The sequence below is a fragment of the Emydura macquarii genome, unplaced genomic scaffold (assembly GCF_026122565.2).
Source record: "Emydura macquarii macquarii isolate MOO-44397 ecotype Brisbane River unplaced genomic scaffold, CSIRO-AGI_Emac_v2 contig_2473, whole genome shotgun sequence".
Classification (NCBI taxonomy): domain Eukaryota; kingdom Metazoa; phylum Chordata; order Testudines; family Chelidae; genus Emydura; species Emydura macquarii.
The window spans coordinates 1,046,884-1,061,049 of NW_027132610.1; the positions used below are offsets into that span (position 1 = coordinate 1,046,884).

Below are 14,166 nucleotides of genomic sequence, written 5' to 3' on the forward strand. Positions count from 1 at the left end.
GTACATAGATGCTAACAGAGAGAACATTTTTCCTTCTTCCCAGAGATTGTGCCGATGAATGCTGTATTTTTGTAGTGTTAAAACAAAGGGTTTATATTTTCATAAGAGAAATATTTCTGGTGTTCTGTGCAGTAATTTTCACAAACCCAGAATTTGCTTTTAAAAATTACAAGACGGGGAGATTTAAAGAAAAGGATAAGCTGCATTCATGTTGTAGGATAGCTGGATATTCATGCAGAATTCTTATCGCTGTTCAGTTTGCTCCCTCAGCATCCTTCATTTTTTCTTCTCCTTTCCCACCACATTATGGCTTCTTCAGTGTGTACCCCCAACCTCAAATGACAGTCACCAGCCTTCCAGATAAGATGATTGCATAAGACTAACTTGATAGCTCAGCAGCACTGTTCCATAGGAGAGGAGAGGTTGCAGTTGAATTGCTTAGGCACCCAGTCCCTTCTTTATATGCATCTCAGGAGTTCAATGTACTGCCTCCATTATACTGTTATAAAGAGTGTTCTAAGTTTAAAAAGTTTAGCTCATGTAAGAGTTCAGAGATTTGCTCCCATTTAACATCCTTAACAATTATTTCATTCTTAATTGATGAAGGCACGTAGTGGCATGAGCTCTGAGGACCGCTTGGATGAGCAGTGTAATAGAAAAGCAGTTCTGCTGATGCTGATAACCGTGGTTTTATGTTGCAGTCCTGTGTGTGAAAAGCAGGCTTTGTTTGCTATTTGCCAGTCTGTGAAAGAGAACGGATTAGAACCTCACCTTATAAAAAAGGCAAGTATACAGGAGACATGCTTCTTATAGTTTGGTTATAAATAATACTAGTAAAGCAGAGTTGTAGTGCATAGACTTTATTTTAAATTGAATTGCTTGATAGTTCTGTGTTACCTCACTGTGAGTTTGGCTCCTATGCAGCCACAGTTTTTCAGATTAATAGGGTGAAAGTTACCATTTATGATTCTCTTAGATTTGGAGCACATGACAAATGAATACAAGTAAACGGTCTTGTTTGTATTATAACTTATAATCATATGGTACACTCACATGTCTACACAACCTTAGAGAGCCCAAGCAATAGCCAAAGATATTATAGTCTCATGGATAGCTCAACAGGTGGTCATTGATAGAGGGGTGATTCCTGCTGGAGTCTTCCGTCAAGGTCTTCACACTTTTACCCAACCAGGGAACCTCTTTTATATTGATCTGACCACACCTAACACTTTATTCATATGCATGGGGGTTCCAACCTCTTTTTTCTTATCAGTACTTCCACACTGCATAAATTTTGGGGTGTCTCACTTTCCATAGGTTTTTCTCTTAGTTTCCCTTTTCCTTATTAGCATCCTATTAAAGTTACCTTTTTCCAGGGTAACCTGCGGTCAGAACAGAACTTCCTGTGATGTTACAGTCAGGTATCTTGCAGTCTATTGCCGTCTATTTTTCCTTAATATTACTTATTGGCACATCTTCCACAATAATCTTGTGGTTTTATTAGCTTAGGGTCAATCTTAGATCACCCATTCATATCAAGTATCCTTAAGCCTGTGGCCTAGTGTGGCTAAGCTAAAATCTAACAGGCCTCAACCTGTTGGCCTTGCATTGCAGCCATGTTTACTTATATACTTTAATATACACTCATCACTCCTAAATACTTATCATTATACTTCTAGAATCCTATCTTCCATCTATACGTACAACTGAAATCTATTTAGCACGCATGAATTGACCATAACGCTAGAGAACACAATGATAAATGAACTAATTGGCTACAAGTGCTGTAAAGGTTATTTTTTATTAATGCTGGAGATTTTTACAGCTCTTTCACTGTTCTCAGTGGTGGCAGATGACAGAAACAAGGAGCAACGGTCTCAAGTTGCAGGGGGGGAGGTCTAGGTTGGATATTAGGAAAGTTTTTCACCAGGAGGGTGGTGAAGCACTGGAATGGGTTACCTAGGGAGATGGTGGAATCTCCATCTTTAGAGGTTTTTAAGCTGCGGCTTGACAAAACCCTCGCTGGGATTATTTAGCTGAGGTTAGTCCTGCTCTGAGCGGGGGGTTGGACTAGATGACCTCCTGAGGTCCCTTCCAACTCTATGATTCTATGATTGTACACAAACAGACTGGCTGAGGAATTTGTTTACTTATTAAAATACCTCAGTGATTTTTTTTTTAAGTTTCTAGTATTAAAATAAAGAATATTGAGATCACTATGCAATAATTCTAAGGTTAATATTTTTGTGATAACTCCTGTATTTTAATGGACATCTCTAAATTATAACCGGAATCACACACTAAAGATTTTTGCAGGGATGGTGGAACCAGGAAGGTAAGGGTGGCTAGCACCTCAGCAATGGAAATTTGTGTGTGCTGTGTCCCCACATAAATTCACACATGCCCAGGGGGTCAGAACAACAGCAAGAGCAGAATCCAGAGGTGCTGGAGCAGACACCACAGAACCTGAGATCGTGCGGGGGAGCAGGAACAGGGACTTTCTGGGCCACAAGCAGCTGGTGTGATGCCTGGGATCTGACCAGTGAGCAGCACTCAGAGGGGCTAGAACGGCTGTCATAGTGCCCTGGATGAGGCCAAGGAGCAGGGAGTGGGACCCAGAGCGGCTGGAATGGGCCTGGGAACAGATAGGAACCCTCAAGATCTTTCTTCTCAGCCTGGATCAGGCTTGCTTGCCTCCCTCCACCCCATCCACTGAATCTCACTGCCTCCCTCATTCCCTCTCTTCATTCCCCACTCCCATTTGCAGGGACCATCTGCCTCCCCCCAGCCTGGATTTTAGACCCAATTAAAATTTAAGGATGCTCACAACAAAGTTAAGTAAAGTGAATTTTTGCATAAACAAAACATGTAAAATGATAAGTGCTGTCTACTGAAAAATGCAATGCTCCTTTGAATTTGTCAATAGTTTCTTTTTTCTCCACACTTAATGTATTTCTATATCATATCTGACAAACAGAATGAAATAAAAAGGTGAACGATATCAGCTATAATTAAAGATTGCATCCTTCTCCACATAAGGGAACATAGTGTTATTGTATAATATCAGTTATTTATACTATGTACTAATTAGAAGTTGAACTATATAAATACTATTAAAAGAACAAAAAGATGTTAGAAGGGGAGGCTTGGAGACATGTTACTGCTGAGTGTGCAGTAGCACATCATATATGCTGCATGTTATCTCACCGTTCTTACTTATTACACAGGTTTTGGAGAAAGTGTCTAATATTTTTGGCTATAAAAGTATAGAAGACTTTATGACTTCCCAGTTAGACTATCTGGTGCTGGAGTGGCTAAGAATGAAAGATAGTGGATATAGCCTATCTACTTTTCCTTACATTGTTTTGAACTACTCTAGCCTTGAGGAGTTCTACAGGTAGGTTTAAACATAAAATTTATGTGAAATCAGTTTAAACAAGATTTATGTAAAACCATGAAGCATGCTATCTCTAGTATCAAAATAATGTAACGTTGCTTCTTGTACGATAAGATTTTGCTTTAAAAGGCATGTAGTTGTCTTCAAAATTAATTCCAGGTATTATGTCTATTACGGGCTATAATGTTGGAGATTTGTTCTATAGATGCAACTTAGACAGTCATTACAGATTTGATTATACAACTATATCTACTATATCTGTATCTACTATATTGTATTTAAAAGATACGATATTTCAAAAATTACATTGTAATTCAAGGACAAATTGAAAACATATTTGCTTACCTGTAGGTCATCTTATAAAGTTTTGGTTCCGCACCTGGTGATTAGAAGTCAGTTTGAAGATGTGAAATCCATTGCTAACATGATTGAAAAAGACTGGCAGCAGCTTTTAGTAGACTGCTTTCCAAAGATACTTGTAAATATCCTCCCCTATTTTGCATATGAAAGCCAAGGAGATAGTGAAATAGCACATCGAAGAGATACAGCTTATAAAGTCTATGACATGCTTAAGGATGAAAACTGCTTAGGAAAACAGGTACCTATTTTAATGTACTTTATTTCCACTATAAATGCATAAACAGTGGTAGATGACTAGTAATAGACTTGTGGGGAAAATAGTAAGCAATAGGTCAGATAATTCAGGTCTTCAAATAAGAATATTTTTTTAATGAAGTAAATCAAAGTTTGGTATTTTTATTCTGAGACTTTCAAGTAAGTTCAACTGGACTGTCTTGAAGCCACACTGTCAATTTGAAATCTGATACATTTCAAAATATGAATTAAAAGAATTCTCAGGTGACCCCTTCCAGTTGTTATGCTTCTGCAGTCACACTTACCTATTTTTTAAAAAGTGTTTCTGATTTTGTGTGAAGCCCTCTCCCCCCACTGACGCACTGACTATTCATGGGAGCCAATGACTGTACACAATGTTAAGTCAAATGCAGAACGTAAAAAAACTGAAAATATAGAGAAATATTTCACTTATGGTGAATCTTATGTGTTGTAACTACAGTAGGTAAAACATTTCCAGAAAGAATTGTGATTTCTAAGTTGATTTTGTCCCTTTAATTTTAAAATGGACAATTCAATGGATAAGTAGGTAGCCCAGACAGGAAGAAAAAGAAGTTACCTCAGAAAAACACTTACCAATTGAAACTTTCAAGTTAAAATATTTTATATGAAAACACTGAATGTATCCAATGTTGTTTTGTAGCAGATTGACAATTTATCTCTCAGTAATTTGCCAGAGATTGTGGTGGAGCTGTTGATGACCCTACATGAGCCAGCCAACACCAAGGCAGGAGAAGGAGCTGATCTAAGTAAATTTACAGGGTATGTAGATAGAGATTTTTAGAAGATGTATTTTCATACCTTTTTTTCTTATGAATAACATTGTGCATCCATGTGGGCTGTGTGCATCCCAGCATATGTTTTCAAAATTTATTCTGGGATTTCAAGAGATCAAAACAGAAGAGTGGTATATCAATTAAGAGAGATTCATTACCCTTCTCTTTCCATAGTCTCAGTGAGTGTGGAAGACACACCTCTGTCAGGCATTTGGCTGGATCAAAATAGAAGCTATCACCTTTGACTTAGCTCTTGTATGGGATGGTTTTGGTAACATCTTCAGATCATGAATAAGTAATCTTGCTTGTTCACCTTCAACAGTATTGTAAATCTTCAACTTTGTGGTTCTATTGTTTTTGTCTTTGGAGTGGGAATTTTTCAGAACATCTTTAAACTTAATTTTCACTTTTTTATTCATTTCATTTTCTGAGATTCTTTAGTTCAGTGGTGCCCAAACTTTTCTTGTCACACCCTCCTGCCCTTACCAGTAATGGAGTCTGTCCGCACCCACTTCCATTACTGCACAGTTGGCTCAGCAGAGGAACTTGGGCTGAAGGCAGAGCTGAGGGCTGAACTGAGGATTGGGGGAAGAATTGGAGCTTGGGGCGGAGCTGTCTTAGGAGTGGAGAGGGAAAGAAGGCACAGCTGGGTTCTGGTGGAGTGGAGCTATGGTTGGGGCCAGAGCTGGGCTGGGAGCAGAGCTGGGAGTGGAGTGGAGCTGCAGCTAGGGCCGGAGTTGGGCTGTGGGCAGAACAGGGGACAGAGTGAAGCTGTGGCTGGGGCTAGAGCGGGGTTGGAGATAGAGCGGGGGGTGGCCTGAGCCCTGCAGTGTGCCCCCTTGAACATTCCTTTGCACCCCACTTAGGGGGGTGTGCCCCACAGTTTGGGCACCACTGCTTTAGTTCATCAGGGTTTAATAAGAGATTAAATGCTCTTTTAAATGAGTCCAAACATGCCTATTTTCTACATGAAAATCTTTCAGATTTTAAAATAATCTTTTTAAACTTAAATTATTCTTTGAGAATTTTAAAATATAAGTGGTCATCTTTTGTGATCCTAGAAAAAAAGTATCTTCACATCTTTTAATAAAAGGGAGAGGTCCTACTCTTGGAGAAAGACACTTATTGGTTGCTCAAACTGTTCTCTCCCGTAGTGATTGTAGTGACTGAAGACTCCTACCAAACACACTACGCAAAGCAAATATCACAATAACATTTAGATATATTTTTCTAACATAATATAGAATACTAAAGCCAAATAGAAGTTATAAAGCTGCATTCCAGAATCATCTGCAATGTGACTGGAGGTGCTGAATACAATTTTATGGTCATCATTCTTCTTGATGCTTTTCATGCCTGTCACTTATCGAGAAAAAGCAGAGATTTTGTGGGAGTTTCTTTAGTTAGACTGAACATTTTATTTAATAAACTGAAGCGTGTAAGCTATTATTCCTCAAGCATCATGTATGTGTATTAGATTCTGAATCTTCTGAATTTAGTAAAGACAAAGAGCAGTTTGTAATAAATAATATTTTTTTTAATAACCATTTTTTTTTATCACTACTGAAGTTTATCTCCACTGTTTCTAACATTCTCTGTGGTACTGAGTACTTGAATGAAACTGCCTTTTGCCATATTTCTCACTGAAAAGCACGTGCTGGTTCTCTTAGTTTTTTATTTTATTCAGGACGGAACTGGGAGCAGGGCTTTCATTTTAGAAGATTTTCAGCTATAAAACACACTCGTGTAGAGTGTCTGCTAAAATTCCTCATTGGCTGACTTCAGCACATCCTGAAAGATTTCTTTATTTCACTTGACCTACTTTTGACTGTTTCTGGGCCCCCAGCCCCTTGCTTTTGAATCTGCTATCCTTCTGTTTTCTGTATTCTTACCAATTTATGTTTGATCCCTTTATGATTGGGGTAACATGCATGATGACTGTGGTTTATTCTTGTGAATTACGTTTTTACAAGGTCTGGAAGTGTATTTGGCGGCTTGGCTTGTATTTATTTAATGTTTTTTTATTTTGGTATGTGGTGCTTCCATAACATGCAAAAGGCATCCTACAATTGGATTAAACAAAACAAGTGCAAATATTTCCCTAACAGAAAGGAAGGCTTTGTTATGTTATATTTGGGGATTACATCTCATTTTATTCCCATTTGTTGATTTGCTGGGAAGTACAACTAATTCTCCACTTACTGCTCAAAAGGTTATTGTTATGTAAGAAGAACTTCTACTTTTTTTTTTTTTTTTTTAAAATACACTAGTTACTATATAGGAATTTTTTCTTGCCTTATAAGGGTGAAACCATATCAATCATGCAATACTTTATATATGCATCCATAACCTTGATCTCTGAACAAGTTTTTGAAAGTCTTGTCTCACTGCATATTTAATTCATTCAGGGAACTGGATCCTGCTCCTAATCCTCCTCATTTTCCATCGTACGTGATCAAGGCAACCTTGGATTATATTAGCAGTTGTCATAAAACCAAGTTAAAAAGTATTGTAGCTGTTCTTTCTAAAAACCCTGTAAGTATATGATTTTGCCATTTTTTCATTGTTGTTAGATTTCCTTTCATTATATTTTATCTGTAAATTGTCAGTGCATGCCGATAAATAAAACTCTCCAATATCATTTTAGGGAATCCCCTTATGTTTCTATTAACATTAGAAAAAAGAGAGACATCCCTAAAGTTAAAGGCCACGGTGATGTTATAAATGTTACATGCATGAAAGATTAGTTTTTTAAAAATAGCAAAAGAAGGAAAAGGCCACAGTTTTAAAAATAAATCAAGTTGTGGGGGATTTACTGACACTAAATAAAACTTTATAGGTTAGAGTCACATTATTTCTGTCAAATACTAACTAAACAATTATGTCAGATCATGTAATTCTGTATTTAAGTATAAGTAATTACTTTCCCTGCTGACAGTGTGGACTTCTACAGCCTTGTGCTTTAGACATGTTTGCGTCATACAAATTATAACTATTATCCTTTGTTTTCCATAGATGGGGAAAAAATACTAATCTTTAGTTTTTATACGTATATGCTTCTAGAATGTAGCATAACCATGCACAATATTCACAAAAACTCTACATATTTTGTTTTTCTGTGCATATTTACTTTTTACTGTATGTATCTGTTCTGTTATAACAGTCTTACTTTTTTACATATGAAGGCTTTGTGTTGGAAAGAATTTGGAATAAAACACTGTATTGTTTATTTAAAAGCTGCCTCTTTTTTTTTTTTTTTTTAAAAACCAATGATGAAAACTGCTTTCAGTGTTTTGTTTTCAGGAAAACAAGCAGTTTTTTACACAAACTCATGGAAACTAAAAATGGAAAGAACCTATAGGGATATCTAATCAGTACCCCCTCCTTGTATGACTGGTCTCTACGGTGCATTTTCTAGCGTCTGAAATAAATGTGTTAATTTATATATGACTCAGGAAATACAAAACTTGTCTTGTGTTGAGATTTTTTCCTAAAATTAAAATAATGTAATTTTGCTCTTATGATATGAGAGACGGCTTTTCACTTGGCATTTTCATTCATTTTCAGGATTCTTTCCAGAAAATCCTATTAGCCATATGCAAACAGGCAGCTGATACAAACAATATTTACAAAAAACACAGAATTCTTATAATTTATTACTTGTTTGTTAATTTGTTACTTAAAGAGATAAAGGATGGTTTAGGAGGAGCATGGGCATTTGTTCTTCGAGATATAATATATACCCTGATTCACTACATCAACAGCAGGTAAATACAATTATTGTCTTTTAGTCCTTCCTTTTTTACCTTCACTATTATTCACATATTTTAGTACCACTAGTAACTGTTATGCTATCTATGTAGAAACTAATCTAAAACTGATGTTAGTTTACACTAAGATTGTCTATAGGTCTTCTTCCCAGAGCACAACCCTGTTTGTTGGATGAGTCTTTTTGTTGAAGTTCAGTCTCTTGTAGGCTGCCTTCACTGGGCATTTTGATCATTTACATTTTAATAAATATGTTGAGTATATGGCTCAAAATAACACATAACTTAGCAACAAAACCTAAAATCTGCTACTTGATAACAAACCAAAGTTAATCAAAGAACAGCATTTTTATGCAGGAACCTTCATTGTGAACATAACATTTGGTAAATCTCTTCTGTTTTTCCCTATAAAGCTTCCAAAATTGCTACTCCAAGGAATATTTGAGATTACAATGCTGTCTACTAATATAACGAAGTATAAGAGTATTTCAGTAACCTAGAATATTATTCAGACCATTGTAAGTTTTATAGTCTAGTCTTCATCACATTTAATCATTTGTCTCTGAATTCTCTCTCTGCCCACCACTTGCCCTGTTTAAACAATACTCTCCCTTTCCCCATAATGTCAGTCTATTAACTTCCCTTGGGTCAGCTTTTCATCTTTCACTCTGCCCTCTTTTGTTGACCTATTAATTCCCTTCTGCCACCATGTTAGCTTCTTTAATGCCCAGGCTTTACTTCTACTCCTGCACCCCAAGTGCCTTTGGAGAAAGCTCTGTGACTATGATAACTTCTTCCGTTTTGTTTATTCTCTCTGTCTGCCCTCTTCCTCGATAAATAATGTGATTTCTTCTCCCTCATGAACTTGTGTACTGCTCACTCTCACAAGTTGCCAAACTTGGACCTAAATTCTGTGGCAAGGTCCCTGAATTCTTCTACACAACTTCCTTTAGATTTAAAAATAGAGAATTTTAACCAGATAATTCTGAAAGTGAATAAAATCGGTACAGTAGCCCATAATATTTATTTTATACCTTCCCCACATTTTCAGTTTTTAATATGCTGCAGCATTTTCTATTGACAACATATAACTTCATTGTAGAGGCTAAGGGTTAAGCATTAGGTTTTAGTAGGTGAGTAAGGGAACAGCTGGTGCTTTTGGCAATTGAGGTAAGGAAAGCAAATTGGTATTGTGGGACTAAACACATCATTTGGATGTTTCAGCTCAAATGATCAGCAGTGGAATAATTTAAATGGCTATCTTTAGATTTTAGAGAGAACAATCCATTGTGATGAATGAGTCAATTAACATTGTCTGCACACTCAGAAAACCCTCACATCAGTTTAAACTCAATTTACATTTGCATGGTTATCTTCATATCTATGAAGGCTAGAAACATACATATTTATATTTAGTGATGTTCTTAGTCTGGAATTTTCAAAGGACCCTAAGAGAGTTAGTCACTGGATTTCCGTGGGAGTTGGGTGCCTTAACTCCCATAGACTGTCTAGATTTTAGAGTATGGGTCTGTGATGATAGGTGGATGTTGTTGGCAGTTCCACTGTGCTAGAATACAGAAGCCCTTCTAACCGCATGTCTACTGCACAAAAGGGAGGGATGTGATCAGAGAGTTCCCCACTTGGGCTCCTTACAACAAAATCCATTATCTGTAGCAGACTAAATACTTTTTTTTCTCCCCAGAGGAGATGATCTTTTTCTTTCTCACTCTTGTTTGACTCTGTTGAATTAAACCATATTTACAATGGCTAAATGTATCCTATGTGATAAGGACAGAAGGACTTGCTGGATTGGTACAATTAAATCCAAAAATGTAAATCCCTGTGATGATTGGGCCAACAATTTTAAGACTGAAATCACTGCCTCCTAAATACGTTGTTTATATGCTCCCTCCCCCATTTCTCCCTATCATACAAAAGGTTAGTACTTAGACAATGAAATATTTGGTTTTTTAATTTAATTCCTCAAACTTGTCTTTTTTCCATGTTGCAGACCCAGTCTTGTTAGAGACATGTCCATGCGCAGCTTCTCCCTCTGCTGTGACCTTTTAAATCGTGTTTGCCACGCAGCAGTCACATATTGTAAAGATGCCTTAGAGAGTCATCTTCATGTTATTGTAGGCACGCTAATACCTCTCGTCCGGGACCAGCCTGAAATTCAAAAGCAGGTAGCTTTTCAGACAATGCACTTGTTGCTTTTCTTTATTCTATGACTCTCGGCTTTTTTAGTCAGTTCAAGTCCACATTTTTATAACTAATACTTCTCCCTGTGTTTTAAACCTAATATTTGGTCACATTTTTCTATATTCTATTTTTTTCATTTGTTACTGGTATTTTTTTTTTTAAACAATGGCCTTTTTCAGTAAGAAAAGTACAGTTTTTACTACATTTCTGCTTCTTGAATATCTTTCATTTAGCCCTGTAGCACACACTGTTGTTGAAGGGGAATGTGTGGTCAGAACTTTAATTCAGATATAGGTGTGTATAGACTGCATTTTTCTATGTAGACATGTTGTTAGCCTAGGTATTTCAGATTGGCAAATACTCAGTTCTGTGTTTCAGTTGCTCAGTGGCTTTAAATCAAACTATCAATAGAGATACATTTGCATCTATGTAGTTATGGTTATTGCAGCACTTTAAATCCCTGTATACTGGGTTTGTACCTTTCTGTAAAATTGTGCTTTTTTGCTGAAATTTAGTATACAAGTTCTTGGTGAACAGAGAGAACAGTATTATTGTCCGCACAAGGTTTGTTTACATGCAAGGATTGTCATGGCAATAAATGGGGGGGGGGGATTACAGCTTTATCATGGCAAAAAATGCAGCGCATGATTTAGCTGAAAGAACTGCCTAAGACGACAGCACAATTTTCAAATATAATATGTAGTTATTTAATTAAAATGTACCAAAACCATAATAAATTCATTTAAATAGGAAAATCTCTAATACACACAGAATGTTAATAAAACTCATATAAATAATTCTAGGTCTTTCTTTAATAAAGCATATTGTAAATTCCTAAATTACGTGGCATTATAGCTCTCCTGTCATTTTTAAATATATCTTTATATAAAATATAGGAACCTCTGCAGAAGCACTGTATATTCGTGGTTTTTAGGTTAACGGCACCAGTTTGTTACACGTGAGTCACTTTTAGAAAAATGTCTTTGCATTGAGAGTGCTTAATCAAAAAAAATATTTAAAGTTCTCCAGAGGACTTTTAAGCAGTCATGACTTAAATAAAAACAGCAAAAACTGCAGAATCTGTGATAGCATGACAAAATACCAACCTTATTAATATTTAATTTATACTAGTAACACTATTAGGCAGTCAGATTAACAGCAAAGTAAATCAATCAAATAATGCAAAATATTATAGCTTTCAACAGTAAGAAAATCAAATAAATTGTTAAATTACAGAATTTCTGTATCAGTTTCTTCACTCCTATCCTGTGTCTATTTTTAAGCCTCAATGAATTACAAATATTATATTGGAAAGAAAAGTTGTGTGAGGTAATTATCTTTTCTTGGTCCAACTTCTGTTGGTGAGAGAGACAAGCTTTCAAGTTTACACAGAGTTCCTCTTCAGAGCTGGGAAACTCAAATCTGAAGAACTCTGTGTAAGTTCAAAAACTTGTCTCTCTCACCAACAGAAGTTGGTCCAAGAAAAGATATTACCTCACCCACCTTGTCACTCTAGTATCCTGGGACTGATGTGGATATAACAACACTGCATACAAATATTATATTGTTAGTGAATGTGCCAATGTCCTTTTAATCTCTTTATAACATGCTATAATGTAAAACACATAGTTTATGAAATTTTGGGTTTATACAATTATCAGTTTGGTAGAATTTTGTCTGTATGAAATGCATACATTTTATTTTGTAGTATATTGTGTATGCCTTGAGGAGCCTTTATTTATTTGTTTTTTTTAATTTATTTATCTAATATTCAGGTCCTAGACTTATTGACGTACCTAGTGATAGAAAATAAGGATAATGAAAACTTGTACCAAACAATCAAATATTTAGATCCTTTTCCTGAGCATCCTGTTTTTAACAATTTGCGTACTACTCAGCAGAAAATCAAATACAGTAAAGGAGCATTTTCACTTTTGGAGGTAATTATTTAATTTGGTTTATGTGGCCCAGTGATTGTAATAGATCCCTTTCAACTGAAGGCAAATGTACTGACCATATGATATAGTATAGAGAGATTATTTCCCCTTAAATTAGATGATTTTTTTTAAATCTATCCCTAGTTTCAAGAGCTGATCAGTTTGTTTGAATCTCAAATAATTCTTGTGTACGTTGCATATCCGTTGGTGCTCACACTGCAGTGAAATCCCTTTTGAGAACCGTTTTTTCACTTAAAATATTGTGTATGCAGTGTATACCTATTACAGAAATGTTGTTTTGCAGGAAATTAACCATTTCTTGTCAGTAAGTGTCTGTGACTCTCTGCCATTGGCAAGACTTGAAGGATTAAATGATTTACGCAAACAATTGGAACAACATAAAGATCAGATGAAGGACTTCATGAAACATTTCCGGGGTATGGACTTCTGATAGCCTGTTTATTTCTTCCTCTACATACTGTATTCTTTTGTTTAGTAATATAGCTCTGCTGTAATTTCACACACCAGACTGATATGTATTATATAAATTATGGTGCAAACTTGAAATTTCTCTTAGTGTGTATTATAAGTGTTATACAATACATAATGCCATATAAGTGGTATAACTACACCTGCTTTTTTATAGGTTTATTTGTATATGTGAGAAGGATACATTCACTTTCATCTCAACAGTCTCCTTGTCCCAATCTTCTCCTTTCCCTTGACCTAGGTCACTTGTTTTCCCCTCTGAATTCAAATCAGGCACCTTCTTCTTACACGCTATCTGGACACCAGAAGCAGGGAGTCAAAGAGCCAAGCAGAGATGGTCTCAGTTCCAGTTCCCACGCTGGCCCAGAGCAGCCATTCACTGTTGGAGCATGCTCGGGCACCCTGAGGGGATGTCTGCACAGTGTGGTCACATGGAGGGGCTGTGAGCAGCTTGAGCATACTCTGAAGATGGAATCTTTAGAGATTTTAGCTGCTAAAATGGAAGTCTCTACTGAGCATGAGTGAACTGCGATTTTTCAAAGGCTTATAAATTGGCCAAATTTGAATAGATTTTCACAGAGATTACAAAAGATACATAATTGACACAGAGGTCACCCCCTTGCCAAAGTCCCTGGCTCCAAAGAATGTGGATGCTAGAGCGGTTCAAAAAAAGGTTGACGGAATATTTTTTACATTGCCTAGACATTGCGATTTTCCCTAGCCTTGTTCTTAGACATGACCGAACTGTTATGGCTGAAATTTTCCAAACCCGTCCCTCCCCCCCAAAAAACATTCAGCCTGAGGCAAACACCAGATATGGAAAACTTCAGCCCAAGCAGCTAAGTTTAGCAAAGTTATAAGTGACTGAAAATAGGATCTTATAATGGGAAATGTTAAGCAGCCTTTATAATAGGCAATGTTAACAGTTCTATCTATAGTAGTTTGATACAATTTACAAGAGGTTC

At 36.4% G+C, this 14,166-nt stretch overlaps 1 protein-coding gene across 1 annotated transcript in view; it reads left to right on the top strand.

The window, feature by feature from the left end:
* The window catches only part of ATM (ATM serine/threonine kinase), a 123,819-nt gene that overhangs the window by 40,597 nt on the left and 69,056 nt on the right, over positions 1-14,166 (top strand). The window contains exons 23-31 of the mRNA XM_067562811.1: positions 607-783; positions 3,228-3,397; positions 3,749-3,995; positions 4,674-4,792; positions 7,215-7,341; positions 8,374-8,573; positions 10,585-10,759; positions 12,551-12,715; positions 13,017-13,149. Of these exons, the coding sequence (XP_067418912.1) occupies positions 607-783; positions 3,228-3,397; positions 3,749-3,995; positions 4,674-4,792; positions 7,215-7,341; positions 8,374-8,573; positions 10,585-10,759; positions 12,551-12,715; positions 13,017-13,149 (1,513 nt within the window). The remainder of the gene's footprint in view (positions 1-606; positions 784-3,227; positions 3,398-3,748; positions 3,996-4,673; positions 4,793-7,214; positions 7,342-8,373; positions 8,574-10,584; positions 10,760-12,550; positions 12,716-13,016; positions 13,150-14,166) is intronic.